The sequence below is a fragment of the Physeter macrocephalus genome, chromosome 17 (assembly GCF_002837175.3).
Source record: "Physeter macrocephalus isolate SW-GA chromosome 17, ASM283717v5, whole genome shotgun sequence".
Classification (NCBI taxonomy): domain Eukaryota; kingdom Metazoa; phylum Chordata; class Mammalia; order Artiodactyla; family Physeteridae; genus Physeter; species Physeter macrocephalus.
The window spans coordinates 3,289,472-3,313,676 of record NC_041230.1 but is presented as its reverse complement, the minus strand read 5'-3'; the positions used below and the strand labels follow the sequence as shown (position 1 = coordinate 3,313,676).

At 46.6% G+C, this 24,205-nt stretch overlaps 2 protein-coding genes across 2 annotated transcripts in view; both read left to right on the top strand.

Moving 5' to 3' along the window:
- Positions 1-4,154, top strand: part of LOC114484117 (killer cell immunoglobulin-like receptor 2DL4) — a 7,585-nt gene extending 3,431 nt beyond the window's left edge. Inside the window, 4 exon segments of the mRNA XM_028478291.1 lie at positions 2,602-2,730; positions 2,969-3,004; positions 3,821-3,886; positions 3,889-4,154. Coding sequence (XP_028334092.1) covers positions 2,602-2,730; positions 2,969-3,004; positions 3,821-3,886; positions 3,889-4,154 — 497 coding nt within the window.
- Positions 4,155-9,291: 5,137 nt separating this feature from the next.
- Positions 9,292-14,628, top strand: LOC102993464 (natural cytotoxicity triggering receptor 1). Its single transcript, XM_024117600.1, has 7 exons — positions 9,292-9,325; positions 9,408-9,443; positions 9,620-9,904; positions 12,008-12,286; positions 12,552-12,599; positions 14,266-14,313; positions 14,441-14,628. Exons 1-7 carry the CDS (start codon positions 9,292-9,294, stop codon positions 14,626-14,628), a joined length of 918 nt encoding a protein of 305 aa, XP_023973368.1.
- Positions 14,629-24,205: the final 9,577 nt, after the last annotated feature.

Here is a 24,205-nt window from a genome sequence, read left to right as displayed (position 1 = left end):
GGAGGGATAGACTGGGAGTTTGGGATTGACATGTACACACTGCTATATTTAAAATAAAATGCCTCAGAACCCTTTTTTTTTTTTTTTTTTTTTTTTTTTAGGATTCCATACATATGTGTTAGCATACAGGGGCAGGACAGGAATAAAGATGCAGACGTAGAGAATGACCTTGACACGGGGAAGGGGAAGGGTAAGCTGGGACGAAGTGAGAGAGTGGCACGGACATATCTACACTACCAAATGTAAAATAGATAGCTAGTGGGACGCAGCCGCAGGGCACAGGGAGATCAGCTCCGTGCTTTGTGACCACCTAGATGGGGTGGGAAAGGGAGGGTGGGAGGGAGACGCAAGAGGGAGGAGATATGGGGATATATGTATACGTACAGCTGATTCACGTCGTTATACAGCAGCAACTAACACAACACTGTAAAGCAATTATACTCCAATAAAGATGTTTAAATAAATAAATAAAATGCCTTTGCATGAAAAAATAAAAATAAAAGCAATGCAAGTAGGTTTTTTTTTTAAAAAAAAAGATGAAGAATATCCTGTTTGAGGTATCCAGTATGGTGGCCACTAGCCATACAAGGGTACTTAAATTAAAATTAGATTAAATTAAATAAATTTTAAAATTCAGCTCCTCGGCTACACTAGCCAAAATTCAAGTGCTCAGAAGTCACACATATCTGCTCACTGCCACACAGAACACAGCAAATATATGACACTTTCATCGCTGCAGAACACAACAGCTGTTCTAGACTGACGACGCCAATGTGAAGACAGAATCCATATTCTCACAGAGCTCAGCCTGATGGAAGAGACCTACAGGTAGTGATGATACTTCACATAATAGTACGAGATGACCACACCTAGTGGAATGTAAGTAACAAGCAGAATCTCCTCCTGGAAGGACTTACCACCTCTTAACTCCGTGAAATTTTCTGCCAGATATACGTTCACCCAGACTCTAAGAATAGCACCTCGTACTTACACGTCTTCTTAGCACCCACTGTTTTCTGGAGAGAAACCACACACCTATTCTTAGTACACAGTACGCTCAGGAAGGTGGCTTTTGCGGAACTCTCCAATCTTACCCTTAATTTTCTACTTTCTAATTTAATCAGTGTCTTCACAAACAGCCCACCAACTACTATATACAATAAACTAATTGGAGTTAATCTTTAAAAAATGGTCGGGGCTTCCCTGGTGGCGCAGTGGTTGAGCGTCCGCCTGCCGATGCAGGGGAACCGGGTTCGCGCCCCGGTCCGGGAGGATCCCACGTGCCGCGGAGCGGCTGGGCCCGTGAGCCGTGGCCGCCGAGCCCGCGTGTCCGGAGCCTGTGCTCCGCAACGGGAGAGGCCACAGCAGAGGGAGGCCCGCGTACCACAAAAAAAAAAAAAAAAAAAAATTGTGAATCACTATGTAGTACGCCTGAAATTTATATAATATTGTCGGTCAACTATACCTCAATTTTTAAAAGAGAACAAAATCCTGCCGTTAGAGAACACGGATGGACCTGGAGGGTATTACATTTAGTGAGACAGAGAAATACTATATGTTTTCACTTATGTGTGGAATCTAAAAATCAAAACAAATGAACAAACATAACAAAACAGAATCAGACTCGCAGATACAGAGAACAAACTAGCGGTTACCTGAGGGAAGAGGGGTGGCGGGGAGCAAAATAGGTGAAGGGGATTAAGAAATACCAATGCCCAGTTATAAAAATAAATAAGTCACAGGGCTATAATGTACAGCACAGGGAATATAGTCAATATTTGATAATACTTTGTATGGTGTGTAATCTATAAAAATATTGAATCACCGTGTAATACACCTGTAACTAATATAATATTGTAAGTCAACTACACGTCAATCTTAAAAAATTGTTAGGTGTTCAAGGAAGTTGGAAATACATACATACAGGGAAAAGATGATACAGTATAAGGAAATCCATGAATTTTTAAAAATCATAAAATTAGCATTTTCAATCAAGAAATTTTACTATGGGTCTCATAAAGATGGTTGAGCATTAAAGATAAAATAGAATGTTTGGGAATTTTTTTAAACGTAGGAAAGAAGGAAATAAGAAATTCTATGAAAATCGTATCCAATATGAAAAAAGAAAATAATTCAATGTATCAAGGTAATAGCAGATTAGATATTGCAGAATAAATTGTTGGTAAACTTAACAATGTAGTCAGAGGTGGGTTGGGTCAGAGATTACGTTTCAAGCCTGGCCATTGTTAAATGATCTGAAGAGACGGCTCTAGTCTGAAACTTTTCCAGGAAGCCCAATTCCTCCCTCAGCTGGGCCCCCCACATTGACTTTTTTGTTGTTGTTGTTGTTTGGTTTTTTGGGGGTTTTTTGCGGTACGCGGGCCTCTCACTGTTGTGGCCTCTCCCGTTGCGGAGCGCAGGCTCCGGACGCGCAGGCTCAGCGGCCACGGCTCACGGGCCCAGCCGCTCCGCGGCACGTGGGATCTTCCCGGACCGGGGCGCGAACCCGCGTCCCCCGCATCGGCAGGCGGACCCTCAACCGCTGCGCCACCAGGGAAGCCCCCACACTGACTTTTTTAAGGTAAGAAGAGCCTGTGTGAGTCACCCTTCCGTCCTGTGGTCAACTTGTCCACGACGCTAGTTGGGCCGCCATCGTATCATCCTGTGTGCTTTTCACAGGTTTGCCGGGTCACTGCCTTCTGTCCACCATCATCAGCCTGGCGTGTCTTGGTGGGTCCTGGAAGGGAAGGAAGGCAGGGAACACTCTGGTGGACATACCGGGCTGGAACACTGAGTCCTCCACAGCAGAGAGTCCTGCTTCCATGGGGGCAAGGTGGGCCTTGACGGCCGAGTTCATCTTCAGCCGAGCACGGTCCTAGCCAACGAGACTCACAGGCCAGGTGGAAGCAGGAGTCGGGGGCCAGGTCTTACACGAGACGCATGGCCCATCATAAGTCTTTCTTTCCAGGGTTCTTCTTGATCCAGAGGATCTGGGCACAAGGGGGTGAGTCTTTTCCCCAAACCTTGGGCTGCCGTCCACCTCAAGTTAAGACCCTCCTGTAATAGGAGGGGATATAGCACAGAAGGTAGGGTGATGGGTTGACGGTGGGAAGTCATAACAATATGAGGGTGAGTCTCTTGGGAAGTAGAAAGTGGGGGCCCAGGAAAATCTAGCCCCCAATTCTGGTCCAGAAACCCTTCCCAGACACTCTTCCCTCTGCTGAGCCAGGCTCTAGGGCACCCATAGAAGACTGTGATGCCCAGACCTAGCGTGTCTGGGAGGGATTGGTGTTATCTCTAGAGTGAGGGAAGGAAGCAGTGCCAGAAACAACAGACCCTCAGAGGACAAGGCAATAACTCAAGTTCTCCAGCAGCTCCATGAGAGTAGGCACTGCAGAGTACTACTGCTGTTGTCCTGCTTTCAGAAGAGGGGGAGAACCGTATACCATGCCCCTGAGATTCCAGGATGTTCTGTTGCAGGCTCCATCGTGTCACGGGTCTCCCGTGTGAGCTGACATCATTTCACTCAACGCACGTTATTCTTCTATTCATTGTCTACTCTGTCTTGTTTTATGCAACCAATTTTACATTATCAACATCTAGTAAGAGTCCGCTAGTCGGCACCTGCTCAAAGTTCTCAGTAGATGTTTTTCTTGTAGGAGATGCCACGTCTCTGTGGCGCGGGAAGCTCCATGGGGCACGGGTTCCCCTGGTTTGGACAGGAGCCTGAGAGACGCGAGAAGGAGGAGGAAGCTCTGAGCACAGGGAGGGGAAGGGGCTCCCCATTTTCCTCTCTAAGCTGTGCCTCCTTCTCCCCCAGGCGGTCAGGACAAGCCCTCCCTGTCAGCCTGGCCAAACCCTGTGGTTCCTCAAGGCCAGCATGTGACTCCTCAGTAGACCCCCATCTCGGGTTTGACAGGTTCAGCCTGTACAGGGATGATGGAGCCCATGTCCCTGGGCTCCCAGACATAACATTTCAGAACAGCCTCCTCATGGGCCCTGTGACCTCAGCACACGCAGGGACCTACAGATGTCATGGTTTTTACAGCCACCTCCCCTCTGTGTGGTCAGCATCCAGCGAGCCCCTGCAGATTGTGGTCACAGGTCAGAGAGCTCTTGTCCAGAATGGCTACCCACTGAGCCAGTCTTCCTAATCCCAAAGTTTTCTGGCGCAAGCGTCAGTCAGGGTCCAGTGAGAACAACAGGAAATGCTCCAAGTATTTTAATTTATTTTATTTTTTTAACATCTTTATTGGAGCACAACTGCTCTACAGTGGCGTGTCAGCCTCTGCCCCACAACAAAGCGAATCAGCCAGACATACACATGTGCTCCCGCGTAGATAAAAGAGTATGTAAGGCAGGGAACTGGGTACTAGAGTAGGCAGAATAATGGTACCCCATGACGTCCACATCACAAACTCCAAACCTGTGAATGTGTTATGTTACATTCCAAGGGAAATGAAATTGGATAGGGAACTAAGGTTGGTCAGCAGTTGACCTTGAGATGGGGAGATTATCCTGGATTATCCAGGTGGGCTCAGTATCATCACAGGGGTCCTTATAAGAGACAGAAGGAAGCAGGAGAGTGAACATCAGAGGAATAGCGCAGAAGGAAGCCTCCACCAACCCGCGCTGCCTTTGCAGACAGAGGACAGGGTCACGAAACAAGGAATTCGAGCTGCCTCTCGAAGTTGGAAAAGGCACAGGAACCGATTCTCCCCTAGAGCTCCAGAAGGAACACAGCCCTGCTGACACCTCGATTTTAACCCAGTGAAACCTGTGTCAGACTTCTGACTCCAAAGCTACAGAAGAATAGATCTGTGTTCTTTTCAGCCACCATGTTTGTGGCAATTTCTTACAGCAGCAATAGGTAACCAATACAGGTATCCAGGTGAAGGATAAGGTAGGAAACCAAACAGGGGACGTGAGACTACCCAGCAATAGGTAAGGGCAGGGTGGTGGTGCCACCACTAGGCTGGAGTGACATAAGGAGGGGGCGGTGTTCACAGTACCAGTCTCAGGGGTGCCCCATGGAAGCGGGGACCATGGAGAAGGCACGGACATGGCAGGGGATGAGCCCCTGCCCTGCCCCCGACCCACAGGCATAGGCTGGATGGACACTGCGAGGTGCTGTAGTCCCTGCCTTACTGCTTAGTTCTTACCTCCTACCAGGGGTTCTGATTTGTCAGAAAGAACATGAACCCGGGGGCTTCCCTGGTGGCGCAGTGGTTAGGAATCCACCTGCGGGTGGGACGCGGGTTCCAGCCCTAGTCCAGGAAGATCCCACATGCCGCGGAGCCACTAAGCCCGTGCGCCACAGCTACTGACGCCGTGCACCTAGAGCCCACGAGCCACAACTGCTGAGCCCACGTGCCGCGACTACTGAAGCCCGCGCACCTAGAGCCCGTGCTCGGCAACAAGAGAAGCCCGCGCACCGCGACGAAGAGTAGCCCCCGCTCGCCGCAACTAGAGAAAGCCCGCGCGCAGCAACGGAGACCCAATACAGCCCAAAATCAATAAATAAAATAAATAAATTTATTTTTAAAAAGATAAATAATTTCTAAGGCTCCAATGTATAGCATGGTGAGTATAATTAACGATACTGTATTCTATACTTAAAAGCTGCTGAGAGTAGATCTAACCACACACACACACACACACACACACACACACACACACACACACAAAGGCAATTATGTGAGGTGGTAGAGGCATTAGCTAATGCCACAGTGGACCTCATTTTGCAGCACCGAAGTGTATCAAATCAACATATTGTGCACCTAAACTTACACAGTATGTTATGTCAATTATATCTCCATAAAGTTGAACAAAAGAGTGGTGCCTTGCCATGAAAATGAAACAGCCAGTAGAAAGTCTGATGTGAAATATTTGACTTCTCATACTTGAAGAACTAGTAATAGCCAGGTATCTGTAACCAAATTTATCTGTCTGTCCATCTGTCTATCTACCTACCCACCTACCTATCTATCTATCTAATCTATATTCTCTATCAATCCATCATCTATCTATAGATTACAGGTTTAAATATAGATACAGATACAGACACAGGAGGTTCTTGCTTTCGAGATGGTGAATACCTCCTGAAAAAAAAATTCCTCTGCATGCTGGCACTGAGATAATCCAAAGCATAAGAGTACACTGCCTGCCTGACTGAGCCCAGACTTGGTCCATGAATTCCGGGGAGGACATGTGGATCCATAACAGCCAAGGCCACGTGGCTTTTGACTGAAGGATCAATGAAGAGATATCTCTGTCTGTATGGCACCCATCTAATATTCTGTCCCAAGCTCTTCCATTTAGATGTGGGATCTTGTCCAAAGAAGGATTTGAGCCCCATTAGACACTGGTTAAGGAAAACACTCACTTCTCATCTGAAACATAAACAGGAAGATTGATCTCCTCTTAGACTCCACCCAAGAGCTCCCAAGAATGAAGTTCTTCGGGAAGGAACCATTCCTGTGGGGCAATAGATGTAGAAACTCTCTGACGAGGAGCTCTGCTCTCCTATTTCCTGTGGATCTTACTGTCTCATGAGAGTCTGTCACCTGCTGATGTGTACCAACAAGAGGCTAGCTGGGCTGTGTCAGAGCCATGGCTCCCAGAGACACCACCCTCTTCTGCCTCGGGGAGTCCTCAAATGCAAGTGGGTTAGAGGGAAAGATGGGGGGATCCCAAAATAGTCAAGGTGTCTCTGAACATGAGAACTCAGTGATTTTAGGAGCTGCCGAGAAGATTCTTATCTCCTTAGTGGAGAGATGGTCTTTGCCCAGGTGTCTGTAACTGTCTCTGCCCAAGTCCCAGCTCCATGCTAGCCTGTAAGGCTCCATGATCAAGTGGGCAAGTTGACCTTGTGGGGTTCATTCAACCCATGCCATGCTGTCTGGAGACCCATGATGGTTCCAGAGTTCCTACGGATGAGAGCCTCAGGGCTGGAATCTGGAAGATAAAACTAAAAGATGAGTCTTGTTTACTATGTTTGCTGTACAAGAAAGAAATGTCACCTGTGGGACTTCCCTGGCGGTCCAGTGCTTAAGAATCCACGCTTCCACTGCAGGGGGTTTGGGTTCGATCCCTGGTCAGGGAAATGAGATCCCACATGCCCCACGATGTGGCCAAAAAATAAAATCATTTTTTAAAATGACACCTGTATGTCATTATGTTGGGTGATTTATAATAAAGACTGGAATGGGCTTCCCTGGTGGCGCAGTGGTTAAGAGCCCGCCTGCCGATGCAGGGGAACCGGGTTCGTGCCCCGGTCCGGGAGGATCCCACATGCCGCGGAGCGGCTGGGCCCGTGAGCCGTGGCCGCTGAGCCTGCGCGTCCGGAGCCTGTGCTCCGCAACGGGAGAGGCCACAGCGGTGAGGGGCCTGCATACCGCCAAAAAAAAAAAAAAAAAAAAAAAAAGATGCTCAACATCTCTAATTATCAGAGAGATACAAATCAAAACAACACTGAGATATCCCCTTACACCTGTCAGAATGGCCACCATCAAAAAGTCTACAAATAATAAATGCTAGAGAGGGTGGGGAGAAAAGTTAACCCTCCTACACTGTTGGTGGGAATGTAAATTGATACGGCCACTATGGAGAACAGTATGGAGGTTCCTCAAAAAACTACAAATAGAACTACCGTACGACCCCGCAATCCCACTACTGGGCATATACCCTGAGAAAACCATAATTCAAAAAGAGTCACGTACCAAAATGTTCATTGCAGCTCTATTTACAATAGCCAGGACATGGAAGCAACCTAAGTGTCCATCAACAGATGAATGGATAAAGAAGATGTGGCACATATATACAATGGAATATTACTCAGCCATGAAATAGAATGAAATTCTACCACTGGCAGCAACATAGATGAACCTAGAGAATATTATGCTTAGTGAAATAAGTCAGACAGAGGAAGACAAATACTATATGATATCACTTATATGTAGACTCTAAAAAATAATACAAATAAATGTATATGCAAAACAGAAACAGACTCACAGATATAGAAAATAAACCTGTGGTTACCGAAGGGAGAGGGAAGGGGGTCTGGACAAATAAAGAGTATGGGATTAAGAGATACAAACTAATAGGTATAAAATAGATAAGCAACAAGAATATACTATATAGCACAGGGAATTATAGCCATTATCCTGTAATAATTTATAATGGAGGAGAATCTGCAAAAATAGTGAATCACTGAGCTGTTCACCTGGAACAAATACAATACTGTTGATCAACTAGACTTCAATTAAGTAATTAATTAATTTAAAATTATTTAGACTCTTGGGCTTCCCTGGTGGCGCAGTGGTTGGGAGGCCGCCTGCCGATGCAGGGGACGCGGGTTCGTGCCCCGGTCCGGGAGGATCCCACGTGCCGCGGAGCGGCTGGGCCCGTGAGCCGTGGCCGCCGCGCCTGCGCGTCCGGAGCCTGTGCTCCGCAACGGGAGAGGCCACAGCGGTGAGAGGCCCGCGTACCGCAAAAAAATAAATAAATAAATAAAATTATTTAGACCCTTAAAAAAAGAACAATGGACACATTTGGCATTTAAAATATATTAAGTACTTAATATATTAATGTTATACTACTTAATATTTTAATATTAATGCTTAATATTTTAATATTTAAGTACTTAATATTTTAAAGTACCTACTATTTTAATATTTAATTTCTGCTTTATAACAGACAATATTTTAATATTAAGTACTTAATATTTTAATATTTAATTTCTGCTTTATAACAGACTAAAGGAATGTCATTATGTAACAAATAAAATATATTTTTGCTTAAAACTATTATTTATTGAAACACTGTAACAAATCTCTGAAGAAGGCAGTATTATCATTCCATTCTGATGAAACCAGTTCACATCCAAGCATATGAATGTACTCAGGGGAGCCGAAGTTAAACACCTGTTTTTTTTAACGATTCTAAGGCTTTTGCTCCGCACACTACCCTATGCCTTCCCCGGGCAAAATGTCCATATTTCAAAATTTAGAAGCTGACCCAGAAATGAGTTTCAGTTCGGGCAGACAAACTGTCAGAGGTTCTGGCTAGAAACCACAGATATGATCAGAGGTGTCATGCGGACCATTTCCTTTCCTTATACCCGATGGCCGGAGGCGGGGGGAGATCTTTGAATCTTCTCATAAAAAAGCCGGCGTGAAAGCCCCGTGACGATCGGTGCTGGGCTGCACTCACCACATCCTGTGCATCTCCCTGGCCTGCTGGACTCAGTCTCCCCCCAGCTCTCCATATTAGCCAGGCAGAATCTGAGCTATGCCTTCTACACTTGCTGCCCTTCTCTTTCTTGGTGAGTTCTTGCGTGGAAGAGGGATGGAATTCAGGGGTCTAGTGTGGATGGGGCAATATATCTCATTATTCCTGTTTTCCAGGGCTGTCTCTGAGCCAGAGGACCAGCACCCAGAAGCGTGAGTCCTTCCTTCAAAGCCCCAGAGTCTGGGCTGAGAGTGAGTATCCGCCTGAGAACGATTGGAAGGGAGGGCAGGGGCTCTGGCTTGCTCGGAGGGCTTGAGACCAGCAGCTGGGTGCAAAGTAGGGCGGGCAGGGGCTTTATCTGGAACTCCAGCCTCTGATTCCTCTCCAGAGACTCTCTCGAAACCTGTCATCTGGGCCAAACCCAGTTTCATGATTCCAAAAGGAAAACGGGTGATCGTCTGGTGTCAAGGAAGTCACGAGGCCGCTGAGTACCAACTGCACTTTGAGGGAGGCCTTTCTGCCTTCAAGAGACCAAAGTCACCTGGAATGGGGAACAGAGTAAACTTCCCCATCCCGTCCATGACCTCACAGACCGCAGGGCAGTACAGGTGCTTCTATCGGAGCGGGGAGCTCTGGTCAGAGCCCAGTGACCCTCTGGATCTGGTGGTAACAGGTAACTGTCCCACTGCTTAGCTGTAGCGTCAGCTCCTCAGCCTGACTCCTGGGCAGGGTCCTCACTTATTCATCTCCTTTTCTCTCTTCCGAGCCTCACTCAGATACTAGTATTAGTCTTGAGGGTAATGTAGGGGGCTGATTATTTCCTACAGGGATTATCTTTAGAGAATTGTCTCTATGTCCGAGAAGCAGATTTGTCTCCGGTTCTTCAGAGAGATGGATATTTGTGCTCAGAGGGGATTAACTGTGGGGTGTCCTCAAACACCACACCTGTGGTAACTGAGGGGGACAGGCTGGGCAGAAGGGGAAGTTGGACTGTGATGCAGCTCCAGCTGAGACCTCGGCCGAGCAAATGTGGGACCCTGGACCTGGGGGGCCTTTCAGAATAGTCTTGAAATGAGGTTAGAAGCTCTGTACCCCCCACTGTATCCAACAGTGACTGGCTGAGAACCACTCTTAGGGAGACTGCAGACAACTACCCTTGCTTCTGTGGTTCTTGTATTCTAGCAGAAGAGAGACCATGAGTCAGTCGGGAAATTCAAATCAATTACATAGCATGTGAGGGTGAAATGGTGGTATGGAAAAAAGACAGAGTACATGGGGCTAAGGTGACTGGCAGGCCGGGTAATCTAGGGTCAGATGGCTCCCTTCAGTTGAGGGATATGGTTCTCAAACTTAAGTAGATATCAGAATCACCTGTAGGGCTTGTAGAAGCACAGATGACTTCAGTAAGCCCATGTTCATGGAAGCATTATTCATGATAGCCAAAAGGTAGAAACACCCTTTGCCCATCAGTGAATGAATGGATGAAGAAAATGTGGTCCATCCATACAACTGAATATTATTCAGCCTTAAAAAGGAAGGAAATTCTAACACACGATACAACGTGGATGAACTTGAGGACGTTACAGTGAGTGAAATGAGCCAGTCATCAAAGGATCAATAAGTGTACATTTCCATTTACATGGGGTACTTAAAATACTCAAATTCAGAGGCAGAAAGTAGAATGGTGGTTGCCAGGGGCTGGGGGAAGGGGAAAGGAAGAGTTAGTGCTTAACGTGTACAGAGTTTCAGTTATGCAAGATGAAAAGCGTTCCGGAGACTAATGGTGATAATGGTTGTGCAACGATGTGGATGTACTTAATGCCACAGAACTGTACAATTAAAAATACTTAAGATGGTAGATTTATGTATATTTTACTACGACGAAAAGGGATAATAATGTTTCAAAACACGGATGGCTGCTCTTCTCCTACGTTTCTGATGCAGTAGGTCTGGGGTAGAGCCTGGCAATTTGCATTTCTAACAAGGTTCCCGACAATACTAATGTTGCTGGTCCCAAGGACCAAACGCTGAGGACCTATGATGTAGGGCAACTCCCAGAAAGAGATTCATCTTTTTTTAAATTAATTTTTATTGTAGTCTAGTTGCTTTACAATGTCGTGTTAGTCTCTACCGCACAGCAAAGTGAATCAGCTATACGTACACATATATCCCCTCTTTTGTGGATTTCCTTCCCCTTTAGGTCACCACAGAGCACTGAGTAGAGTTCCCTGTGCTCTACAGTAGGTTCTCATTCGTTATCTATTTTATACGTAGTATCAGTAGTGTATATATGTCAATCCCAATCTCCCCATTCATCCACCCGCCCCCCCCCGCACCTTTCCCCCTTGCTATCCATACGTTTGTTCTCTGTGTCTGTGCCTCTATTTCTGCTTTGCAAATAAGTTCATCTGTATCATTAGAAAGAGATTCACCTTAACACTCCTGGAAGCTAGGGGAGCAACTGTCTCCGTCGTGAAGGGAGAGATCAGGGAGGGTATGTCCATGACCGAGACAAATCTAGGAAACAGAAGAAGAGACCAAGATTCTGGGGAGCGATATCCCGGTTCTCAGAAAAAGAGGGATGGGGGATATAGGAAGCAGGATAAAGATGCTCTTTACCGGGACTTCCCCGGCGGTCCAGTGGTTAAGACTCCGCACTTTGAATGCAGGGGAAGTGGGTTCGATCCCTGGTCGGGGAATTCAGATCCCACATGCCGCCTGGCCAAAAAAAAAAAAAAAATTATCTTCTTTACCTACCAGCCACCTTCTCTCGCAGGACTGTATGACACACCCACCCTCTCAGTTCAACCCAGACCTGAGGTGACCTCAGGAGAGAAAGTGACCTTCCACTGCCGCCTAGAAACAGCAACAAGCACCTTCTTCCTGCTCAAGGAGGGAAGATCCAGCCGCCCACAGCGCAGATATGGGAATATCCAGGCGGAGTTCCCCATGGGCCCCGTGAGCACGGCTCACAGAGGCACGTACAGATGTTTTGGCTCCTATAACAAACATGCATGGTCTTTCCCCAGTGAGCCTGTGAAGCTCCTGGTCAAAGGTGAGGACACCCCCCAATTTTACCCCATGTCCTTTCTGGATCCCTAACTGACCCCCAAATAATGATGAGAGAGGCAGCAAAGAGGCAGGTGGGAAGAGGCACAGAGGGTACTTTTCACCAACGCCCTCATCCACGTTCATTTCCCAGAGGCCCAGTTGATAACTCATGAGGAATATCACCAAGAGAGATGGCGGGCGGGGGGCGGAGTGTAGAGAATACTGGGGAGACCAGATCCCTTGATCTTTCTCCTTGTCTCCACTGCCAGGAGATGCCGGGGACACCACCTCTGCACCCACAGAGCACACCTCTTCTGGTGAGTAACACGTACTTCTAAACCTGGGGAAGGCCTCAAAGCCTCCCAGTGACACTAAAAACCTGGCATTCGTTCAAAACATCCCTTGAGTGCATAGCGTATGCCATGAACTACAGTGCTACAGAGTCAACCAAAGACCCCTGCTTGTGTGGCACTCGTATTCTAGCAGGAGAAGCAGACCGTGAGTCCAAGTCAGGATACATCCATCAAAGACGTAGCACACAAGGAGGAAACGATGGTGTGGAAAAAGACCATGTAGAACAAAAGGCACTAAGGTGATGGGGAAGAGGGCAGGCAGCAGCATTTAACAGAGCTGTCCACACTGGCCTCGCAGAGAAGGAGGCTCCAAGCAAAGAGCTGAGGGACCTCCCCGGCGGCCCAGCGGTTAAGACTTCGCCTTCCAATGCAGGGATGCGGGTTCGATCCCTGGCCGGGGAGCTAAGATCCCACCTCCCTCGCGGCCAAAAAACCAAAACATAAAACAGAAGCAATACTGTAACAAATTCAATAATGACTTAAAAAAAAGAAAGAAAGAAAGAAAGAAAAGAGCTGAAAGAGTTGAGGGCATTAGTCCTTAGGCCTACGCCCTAAGGCAGAAAGATGGGCAGGGTGATTGATAAAAGAACAGCCAGGAGGGGCTTCCCTGGTGGCGCAGTGGTGGAGAGTCCGCCTGCCGATGCAGGGGAACCGGGTTCGCGCCCCGGTCCGGGAGGATCCCACGCGCCGCGGAGCGGCTGGGCCCGTGAGCCGTGGCCGCTGAGCCTGCGCGTCCGGAGCCTGTGCTCCGCAACGGGAGAGGCCACAGCGGTGAGAGGCCCGCGTACCAACAACAACAACAACAAAAAAGAACAGCCAGGAGCCCAGTGGACTGGAAATGATGTCAGAGGGGGGATGGTAGGGGTGTGGTGGGCTGGGGCAGCTCATTTAGGACCTTGAAGAAGTTTGGTTAAGACTGAATGACGTACAGTGGAGGATTACTGGACCGAATGTCAATATTATGACATAGCATGAGTGTGTTTCGTGTTTGGTAACTGCGATCATTGTTGCTTTTGTTGTGGTCATCCATTTACAATGCTTGGTGTCAGTTTATTTATCTCTTGTAAAAATAAAATACAGTGTGTGTGTGTGTGAAAAAAAAGAATGCCGTATATATAGAATCATAAAAAAAAAAAAAAAAGACTGAATGACGTGACTAGTGGGACAAAGAAGAAAGGACGGCGACTGACTTAGTGAGGAAACGGAGGCTCACACAGAAGATATGCCTGGAGACACACGCTTATTAGTCCTAGAGCTGAATTCTTCCTCTGGTTTGTCTGTCTTTTGTTTTCTTTTGTTTGGTTTTTAATTAATTTTTATCGGACCATAGTTGCCTTACAATGTTGCGTTAGCTTCTGCTGCACAGCAAAATGAATCAGCCATACATATACATCTGTCCCCTCCACTGAGGACACTACATGCATTAAGTAGAGTTCCCCGTGCTATACAGTATGTCTTTCCCCTCTTCCATTCCACCTGCCAGATGAAGCCACTGGGACCTGGAGTGCGAGGGGTGGACCTAGAAAAGCTATAGAACGTCACGGAGTAGATCCAAGGGTAGGAGAGCCTGGGATGGAAGAGGCCACATCATCTCTTTTCTTCACGCCTCTTCTTTCCTTATCCTCTGCAGACCACTGGGACTCCTACATGTTAACCACAGAGACCCAATTCCAGGAAGGTAAGCCAGCAGCGGGGGCTGTAGGCGCTAAAGGACATAAGACCGGGAAAGGAGAGAGGAAGAGGTATGGGGTGACGTGGTCTTGGTAGGTTCCTGTGAGCGGTCACTCTTGCTCTTCTGACCCCAGATCCTGTCCTCTGGGATCACAACGCCCAGAATCTCCTTCGGATTGGCCTAGTTTTCCTGGTCCTGGTGGCCCTCGTGTGGCTCCTGGTTGAAGACTGGCTTCACAGGAAGAAGCCTCAAGAGAGAGCCAGCAGGGCTTCAAGTCAGGAATGCAGAAGGTTCAGAGCACAAAGAGCCCTGGAGAAATGACCGAGAGATGCAGTGGCCATAGGGAGAGCTGCAAGCTGACCCTGACCTTGGGCTGTGGGAGCTCCGAGTTGAGTCCATGGAGGAGAGAGTCTCATCGCAGAAAACTAAGGGAGAGCTGCATGGAGTTTGGCAGAGGGTTGGGGATGAAAGCGCTAGATTTCTTCTGTAGGCAAAATCCATTGTCTCTTCTGGGTTCTAAGCACTGTTGCACTTGCTTCCTGCGAACCAAATTTTTAACCACTCCGGTCTTTCCTGAAAACATCTTCAGCGGCATGGCCGTGGGAATATCTCCTCCCTACTTTTGTCTTTATCCCTATTTCTTCTTTGCTGTCTCTTGCCCATGTCACTCAAAATATTTAACCACCAGTACAGAATAGGTGCCCTTATCCAACGGAACAAGAGCCGGAGAGGCAACAACCGGTCAATGGAGATGCAGGCCTATAAGCAAAGAGCACATCCATACCAATGTGTCCCGGCTGGAGGGCGGCCGTACCCCAATCCCCTCTATCCTGTGCCCTTGCAGGACTTCTCCTCCTCCACTTCTTTATCCGCACCTGGCCTTGTTCTTTGGGTCTCCTAGTAGATATCATCTCCTCCAAGATGACTTCCCAAGTCCTCCAGCTTGACTTCAGATACTACTTTCATCGTCCCAAAGCACCTGTAATTCTCTACAACAGCATTTGAACCCTACTAATACTGCCTACGTATCCATTTTCCTGTATCGACTGTGAACTCATGGGAATTAAATTTACGTCAGGTGTAATGGCGGTGTTCGTGGTTCCCACTACTCAGAGAGTTCTCAGGAAATACATGTTGAGCAAATGGATATACAAATGGGGTCAGAGTGCCACTTGGAACTTGAGTATGGTCCTTGCAATGTTGTCCGGGCATCACAAACGCTCTCCTTTTTGAGAGTTTCTACTTGGTCAACCCATTAATATACCCATGATGTGGGTCCTCGCCTCCTCTCAATACTGTGACACCTTAGTCAAATTCATTCTTAAATCTGCATTTTCTGTTAAATACCAGCGAATATTAATTCCAACCTCAAACGGATAACATGAAGATTTGGAGATCAAGACTATCCAGAAACCAGCATAAGCTCTGACATGTATATGTTACTCAGTGCATGGTAACCATTATTATTCCTGATACTAAGGGCAATTAAAACTCATACCAATTATTACCTCATTACTAGTGGCCCCAGGACTGAATTTTCTTCTTTCTGGTCTTCATCGACCAGGTGTTCTAAGGTCCAAGACTTTCTAGTTAATACCCATTTATAGGCTTCGTCTCAAGATGAGACGGACTTGTTTGGGGTGGGGGTTCAGGACATTCTAAACTTTCCATATTCTAGTTTAGGGCAAGAAACCTAGAGTCTCAAGGAAAAAAATGGGTCAGGTAGAAATATTTTAGGGGTCAAGATATAAAGGCAGGGCTTGACCTGGGCAAAGGAGCCTCCTCAAGGGGATGGAGGGGTCTTTACCACCATGGCCCTACTGTTGTCCTTAGCAGTCCGAGTTAAAATCTTCCAAAACTGGTCAACGGGTCAATGCCAGATGGTTAAGTACTGCAATGCTCTTTCTGAAATAGTGAACATGGCTTGTATTTCAGACCGCAAAATGAAGCATGGGGAGAAAGAAAGGAAGGAGAGCGGAAGGGAGGGGAGGAGGGTGGGGGTAAAGTACTGGCCAATTGTTTGTGACGACGATTTACTGGAAACACTCCAAAAACACTTTCATTTATTTCCCCATGGTCAGAACTTTACAGCTTTCCGCACCTAGATGCAAGGGCGGTTGAGGGTGTAGCCTTTATTCCAAACAGCTCTGTGGCAAGCTGAATACTGGTACTTCCATTACCAATGAAGTGAAAGGTAAAAGAGTAGAGCTGTAATAAGCAATTCCAGTCCCTGTTATAACAGCCTACTATGTGTCAGGCACTGGTGAGAGTACAACACACCAAGGCAAACATTATCCCCACCATAACAGGACTTACTGTCCAGGAGTAGAGATTTTGAAGAAGTGAGAAAATAAATGTCTCATGAGAGAGAAACTAGAGGATGCCCTTGGAGCCCCTTCCCGTGAAAGATTCCATTATACAGAGACATTGAGGGGGATACAGGGGTGAAGAAAGGGGAAGATGGCAGCTGTCTGTACCAATGTATCCCAAGGCTCAGATGTAAGACAGAGGGTGAAAACGTTCAGTATAACTAGAGCTCTGATTGTGACAGAAAAGAGCAGCTGTGGACGATGCTGGGCAAATGCAGGAGACAGATCAAGCATGGCCATGGAAGCCACATAAATAAATGCACATTTTATCCTTAAGGCAAAAGCAACTCACTAAGCATTTTGATCATGGATGTAATATGATGATTTCTACACTGTATGAAGACCCTTCTGGTTGCAGTGAGAAGAAGGAAATATGCAAAGAAAACAAAAGCGTGGTAGGTGGGGGGAGATAGAAGAGTTGAGAATGGCTCACCTATTTCTAGTGCTGACAACCAGGACGATATAGGTTCCATAACTAATACTGGTAACCCAGATGGAGGTCCAGCTGTGAGTGATAGGTACATGTAGGTCTTGAGACTTGGTAACATATTCTCTAGCTCTGTCCTTATTTTTCAAGATTGCCTTGATTATTCTGCATGCGTTGGATTTCAATACTAACTTCAGGGTATCAGTTTTCACAAAATACCCACCTGGATTTCGCATGAGATTGTATCTAGGCTACGGATCAATTTACGGAGAATCATCATCTCTTCAATCTTTCCATCCTTGGAAGTTTCAAACCTTAAATGTGGTATATTTCACCATTTAACTTCATGTTCAGTAACTTCTCTAAATAATATCTTGTAGTATTCTTTGTAGAGAATGTGCGTATCTTTTGTTAGATACCCACCAGAAATATCCACTAGTTACATCACCTCCAGAGAGATCCCTACTTACATGACTTTTATTTTGTAAGTGGTATCATTCTTTAAAGAATTTTATTGCTTCTGTGGGTTGCTGGTAGTATAAAAATAAAATTGATTTTTTTATATGGAATGTGTCTTGCAAAGCTCACTTCTTAATCTTAACAGTTTTAGACTATTTAAGATTATTTTTAGATTCAAACGTTTTTAGGATTTTTTTCCCAAAATTAATTTCTTTTTTTTTTTTTTACTGTCTTATTCCCTGGCTAGAACCTCCAGTACATTAATCAATAGGACTGATGATAGCAGGTGCCCTTTTCTTAGTACCAATATTATGGGGAATATTTTTAATATCTTACCATTGAGTAAGCTAATTGCTATAATTTTTTGTAGATACTCATTGTTCCAGTTAGAAAATTCCTTTGTATTCTTCTTTTGCTAAGTTTGTTTCCATTCAAAAATAAGAAGGAACATATCCAGTGAGATCAGTTAGGAGGCTCCTACATTATTCTAGGTGAAAGTCGATAACCACTCTGAGAAGGTAGATACCTTTGACGTATGTCAGGCACAGAAGCCATACTTCATTTTACTGTTTAGGAATGATGGGTGGGCAGGTGGCAGGGTCAACAAGAACTCAGAGTTTGTTATGGTTACCAGAAGGCAAGGGGGAGAGGGATAAATTGGGAGACTGGGATTGACACATACACACTACTGTACATAAAAGAGATAACTAACAAGGACCTACTGCAAACACAGGGAAATCTACTCAATACTCTGTAATGACCTACACGGGAAAAGACTCTAAAAAGAGTGGATAAATGTATAACAGATTCACTTTGCTGTACACCTGAAACTAACACAACATTGTAAATCAACTGTACTCCAATTAAAAAGAAAACTCTGAAGTTTGTAAATTGGGCACCTGGGTGGACAAAGGGGACCTTTTCTGCCCTCATTCCCACCCACTGGCGTTGATATTGTAGATGAACCGTGACAGGTGTGATAAGAAAAGGATACATTTGGGGCAACATCAAGAGACATCAGAGAGCCTCTGCTGTCCCAAACTGAAAAGTGTTTTTCTTTTAATTGAAATATAATTGACATAGAACACCGTGTAGGTTTAAGGTATACAATGTGTTGCTTTGATACATTTATCTATTGTAAAAGGATTGCCACTGTAGCATTAGCTAACACCTCTATCACATCACATAACTGCCACTTCCTTTTTGTGGCTGGAATAATTAAGACCTGCTCTCTTACCAAGTCTGATGATGATCATACGATGCTGTTGTCTGTAATCATTATACTGTGCATTAGGTCTCCAGGACTTATTTGTCTACTAGTTGCACGTTTGTACCCTTAAACATCAGCTCCCCATTTCCTCCACCCCCCCAGCCTTTACGCACCACCATTCTGCTCTCTGTTTTTACGAGTTTGGTTTTTTAGGTTTCACATTTAAGTGATATCATGCAGTATTTGCCTTTCTCTGACTGATTTCACTTAGCATAATGCCCTCAAGGTCCATCCTTTTTGTCATAAATGGCAAAATGTCCTTCCTTCTTTCTCATGGCTGAATCATATATATATATATATATATTTTTTTTTTTTTTTAACCAGGCACACTCATCACTCCATCACAGCACTGGTCTAACCTATCTCTCTTTCTCAAGGTGCCCACACGTTTGGTGATCTGTTTCCGCAGGTTGATGCTACAGTATCCTGATCTCATGGGTATTAGGAAAGGTGAGGTTTAAAGGCTGAGATGGCATCTCCTTTCCCTACCCCAGCCCTGCCTCTCTTCCCTCTGTGTTTACCCCCAAGTTCTTCCATCTTCCCCATTACAACACTAAGACTGGATTCTCCAGTCTGCCTTCCCTGCCTGCTTCCGCCATCCCGTTTCACACGACAGGTGCACGGTAGACTCAGGAAGTGGGGGAACGGACCAAATTCGACCTCCATTAACACCTGTGCTCCTGAGGCAGGATAGGGCCTTTCTAATTTTCACCTTACATTTGCCGAAAGGAGGGAACGATAGCGCCTTCTTAGTAATATATGAGTTCATGACGTCATCCTACGGGTTTATTTTTTTAAGATTTTTTTTTTGATGTGGACCATTTTTAAAGTCTTTATTGAATTTGTTACACTATTGCTTCCGTTTTATGGTTTGGTTTTTCGGCTGCGAGGCATGTGGGATCTCCGCTCCCAGACCGGGGCTCGAACCCGCACTCCCTGCATTGGAAGGCGAAGTCTTCACCACTGGGCCGCCAGGGAGGTCCCCCATCCTAGGGATTTCCCAGCGCCCCACAGCTGTTACACCACCACCCACTGGCCCCAAAGTTTCCTAACTCTGAGTTAGGAACAGGAACTAAAGCTTCAGAACATGGATACAATTATTCGGAGAACGTGCAACCCCTTCTACTCTTCCTGGTTCATGGACGGGGCGACCAGTTGCCCTGAGATATTCCCCACGTGGGCGATGTTTGCTTTGACCCTTCACACTTGTTCCTCAACCACTAGAAGCTGGTTTCTCACCCCACACTTCCTCAGAAGCTGCTTTTGTCACAAACACTAATGAGTTTCCTGGAACTCTCAGCGGACGCCCCTCAGCCCTTACCTTATTTTGTTCTTCTGGTACTTGTATACGACCACTTCCCCCTTGAAACAGTCACTTCGATGGCTTTTTCTGACACCTCTACCTACTCACTTCTGACTGTCCCTCCACCACCGGGTTTTCAGCGTTGGGTGTTTCAGCACCCAGCAAGACACCCAGCACGACTGCAACAGAGCAAGCAAGGGGGACGCGACTGAAAGGTGAGCAAAGAGGTCAGCAGGGCCCAATAAAGGACTTTTTGGTTAATCTCTTTCTTTGTAAAATATCTCGGTCTATTTCTCTTCTCCAGCTTTGCTTCCTCTCTTCTCGTTGACATTGGAACCTATATTGCCAACTCCTCTAAAAAGAGGGGTGTCTTACCCTAAGCGGAGTTTGCAGAATTGCCCCAGACTTGGAACCCTGCCTTTCTCCCCAGATTGAGTGGTCAAAGATGGTGGTTATTTGGGGGCAGGAATCTTGTAAACCAGGGTTTCTCAACCTTGGCACTGCTGACTTTCGGGGCCAGGTAATTCTTCGTTGTACGGAGTGGGGGAGGGTGCCGTAGCGCGCATTGCAGAACGTTTTTACAGCATCTCTGGACTCTACCCGCCAGTAGCACCACCTCCCCGAGTTGTAACAGCCCCAAATGTCTCTTGACGTGGGGGTGAGGAGAGAGCAGAATCACCCCCATTTGAGAACTACTGGGCTGGAGAGAGATCCCGGAGTCTAGCCTGGGTCCCAGAACAGGAGCTGGGCATGCTCTGAGTGAACAGTCTGAATGCGACGCAAATGGATTGAGATTTAGGATGGGACGTCAGGCAGTGGGTCTGCTGGAGACAACAGATCCCAGCCCAGCCCTGACCTAAACGTCCGTGTGAGTTTCGCTCACCCGTCATCGACTGTTCCATTGGGTCACTGAGCTCTGGTCAAGGTCCTCTGCCTCCATAGAAAGAATGGCATTTCCCCGCTCTATCTGGATCCATCTCTTAGATGTGCGTTGGGTCTGTGCTCTGGACACTGGAGGTTTCTCTCTACCTTAAGTGTGGTTTCCCCACCCCTCGCCCCCAGACCACGATGGAATGTTCCACTTCTGGAGGACCCAGACACTTGGTGATCACAGACCTCTTGTTCAGAATCCAGGAATCGGAATTGCTGAAAGAGAAGGTCTGGCAAGTAATCCTGGAAGGAAGTATCAAGCCCTGAGTCTCCCTGGATTCAGCTCTCCGTGCCATCCTTCTTACTGAGCCTTTTATGGAAGTGACTTTATAACCCCAAATCTGTCTTTCACAACCGCCTCGTGCAAAACAAGAGCGTTACTTGTTTAGCATTTAGCGTTACCTAAACTCCAGAAGAAGCTGAGGTCCCCATTAGCCAGTCATCAGGCAGCTGTGACTGCCTCTGGTTTACTGGTTTCTGACTTAACCTTGGTTGCCTCTCCCTCAACACTGACGCTGCACCAAGGGCAAAAAAGCCAAGGGAATCCCAGCCCCTGGAGAGCTAATCAACTCTTTCCCAGTGAGGTGTAACATGGCGGCTTTGACCCCTACTTTAGCAGCTAATCCCGAGCGGACCTTGCACACCTCCGAGGTGCCTCAGGACACAGTTCTAAATCAACAGGTCATGGAAACGGCCCAAAGTCCATCAGCAGGAGAATGAGTTTTGCTTGTCTCTACAGCATAATGTGAAAGAATACACACAGAGAGAGTGTGGGATGTCTCTGGCGGTCCAGTGGTTAACACTTCGCCTTCCATTGCAGGGGGTGTGGGTTCGATCCCTGGTAGGGGAGCTAAGATCCCACATGCGTCGCAGCCAAAAAACCAAAACATAAACAAAAGCGATATTATACCAAATTCAATAAAGTCTTTAAAAATGGCCCACACCAAAAAAAAAAAAATCTTAAAAAAAAAAGTAAACAGAGTGAACTCAGCAATAAAAAAGAATGAACTACTGAAATACAGGCACACCTTGTTTGATTATGCTTTGCAGGTTTTTTTTTTTTTTTTTTTTACAAATTAAAGGTTTGTGGCAACTCTGTCAAGCAGGTCTACCAGTGCCATTTTTACAACAGTGTTTGCTCACTTTCTCTCTGTGTCACATTTTGGTCATATTTGCCTTATTTCAAACTTTTTTTATTATTATTATGCTTTATTATTCTTATTATTCTCCGTGATCAGTGATCCTTGATGCTACTATTGTAATGATTTGGGGGTACCAAAAACCACACCTACGTAAGAGAGAAAATGATAAATGTTGTGTGTGTTCTGACTGCTGGAAAAAACCCACAAGAGGTTAGATAAGCATCCCCTTGGGGGAAGGACTCGCCTTCCCATGCCTGGGTCTCCTGGCTCATACGCATGGCCTGGAAGAGAGCCCTTTTGAGACCAACCCCAAAGCCCAGAGTTCGCCTCCACTTCTAGTAATAGGTGTCCCCCACCTTCTCTCTGGGACTCACCAAGGCTCAGCAGGATGGCGAGAACATGAGCCACGAGTCTGCAACCATCCAAGCCCTCCGGCCCCAGCAGAGCTGAGCCATGAAGGAGCTGAGGCTGGGGGATGCTGAGGGAGGCCCTCCTGACACCACAAGGCTGAGGTTTTTAACACCTGCTCTCTCGAAGGAAGAGACACCACCGCTCCTAGGTCTTTACCCAGCTGGGGACCCGTGGGAGGGTGCAATATCCTGAAGACATCACATGCTGTCCATCTGCAGTGGGGTTTTCAACCTCAGGGGGAGGAGTGCTGTGTGTGCACTGTAGGATGTTTAGCTGCACCCTTGGCCTCTGCCCACTAGAAGCTAGTAGCACAGCCGGTTGTGACCCAGAAAAATCCAGAATAGTCAAATCCGTAGAGACAAAGTAGATTAATGGGTACGGGGTTTCCTTTTGGGGTGATGAAAAGGTCCTGGAACTAGATGGTGGTGATGGCGGCACGATGCTGTGAATATACTGAATGCTGCTGAACTGTGTACTTGAAGACGATGAAAATGCTAACACTGATGTAATGTGTATCATGCCATGATTTTTTAAAAGTCTCCAGACACTGCCAGACTGGGGGCAAAATCATGCTCAGTGGAAGACCACTGTCTTATTCCATAGCAATGAATGGGCAGACTGTAGACTTTCTCAACTTCAGCACTATTGAAACTTTGGGTGGGGTCCTTGTGGCAGGGGCTACATCCCTGGTCTCTACCATTGCATGCCAGGAGCGCCCCCTAGTGGTAAAAATAAAAATATCTGCAAACATTGCCCCCTGGGTGGCAAAAAAAAAAATCCCTCCTGCTGAGAACCACTGATCTACAGTGTCCTAAACTCTATGCTGCTTTACCCCCAAACTCCATAAGACTTTTTAAAAATTTCTGCACAGGGATTCCCTGGTGGCGCAGTGGTTGGGAGTCCGCCTGCCGATGCGGGGGACGCGGGTTCGTGCCCCGGTCCGGGAGGATCCCACGTGCCGCGGAGCGGCTGGGCCCGTGAGCCGTGGCCGCTGAGCCTGCGCGTCCGGAGCCTGTGCTCCGCAACGGGAGAGGCCGCAACAGTGAGAGGCCCGCGTACGGCAAAAAAAAAAAAAAAAAAAAAAATTCTGCACAAAGTGAGCTATAAGACAAGCCACAGGCTTTACAATCTGAGGAGTTTTGTTTTCAAGTCTTAGTCTGCTTCTTAGAGGCCATGTCACATAGGGGCAGGGAGTCCTCTCCCTGTTTCCTTCTTTATAAATAGATGAAATAACATGATCTTTGGGGCGCAGGGCGTAATGAACTGCTGCAGAGTGTCAATCAGAATGTATTTAAAATTCTGGAAGGGTCTGGCCCAGACACTGTCAATCACAACCTCTCTCGACTATATTTGTACCTTTTTTAAAATATTCATTTATTTATTTAGGTTGTGCTGGGTCTCCGTTGCAGCAGGCGGGCTCCTTAGTTGCGGCTTGCCCGTTCCTTAGTTGCAGCAGGCGGACTTCTTAGTGGCGGGATCTAGTTCTCTGACCAGGGATCGAACCCGGACCCCCTGCATTGGGAGCGCAGAGTCTTAACCACTGCGCCACCAGGGAAGTCCCTGTATCTTTTTTAAAGAAATCCTATC

Bases quoted from the DNA above. Each gene is read 5' to 3' on its own strand.
- LOC102993464 (XM_024117600.1), top strand. From the start codon at position 9,292: ATGCCTTCTACACTTGCTGCCCTTCTCTTTCTTG. The intron at 12,287-12,551 runs GTGAGGACACCC...CTCCACTGCCAG, and splicing joins TGTGAAGCTCCTGGTCAAAG to GAGATGCCGGGGACACCACC. The intron at 14,314-14,440 runs GTAAGCCAGCAG...TTCTGACCCCAG, and splicing joins AGAGACCCAATTCCAGGAAG to ATCCTGTCCTCTGGGATCAC.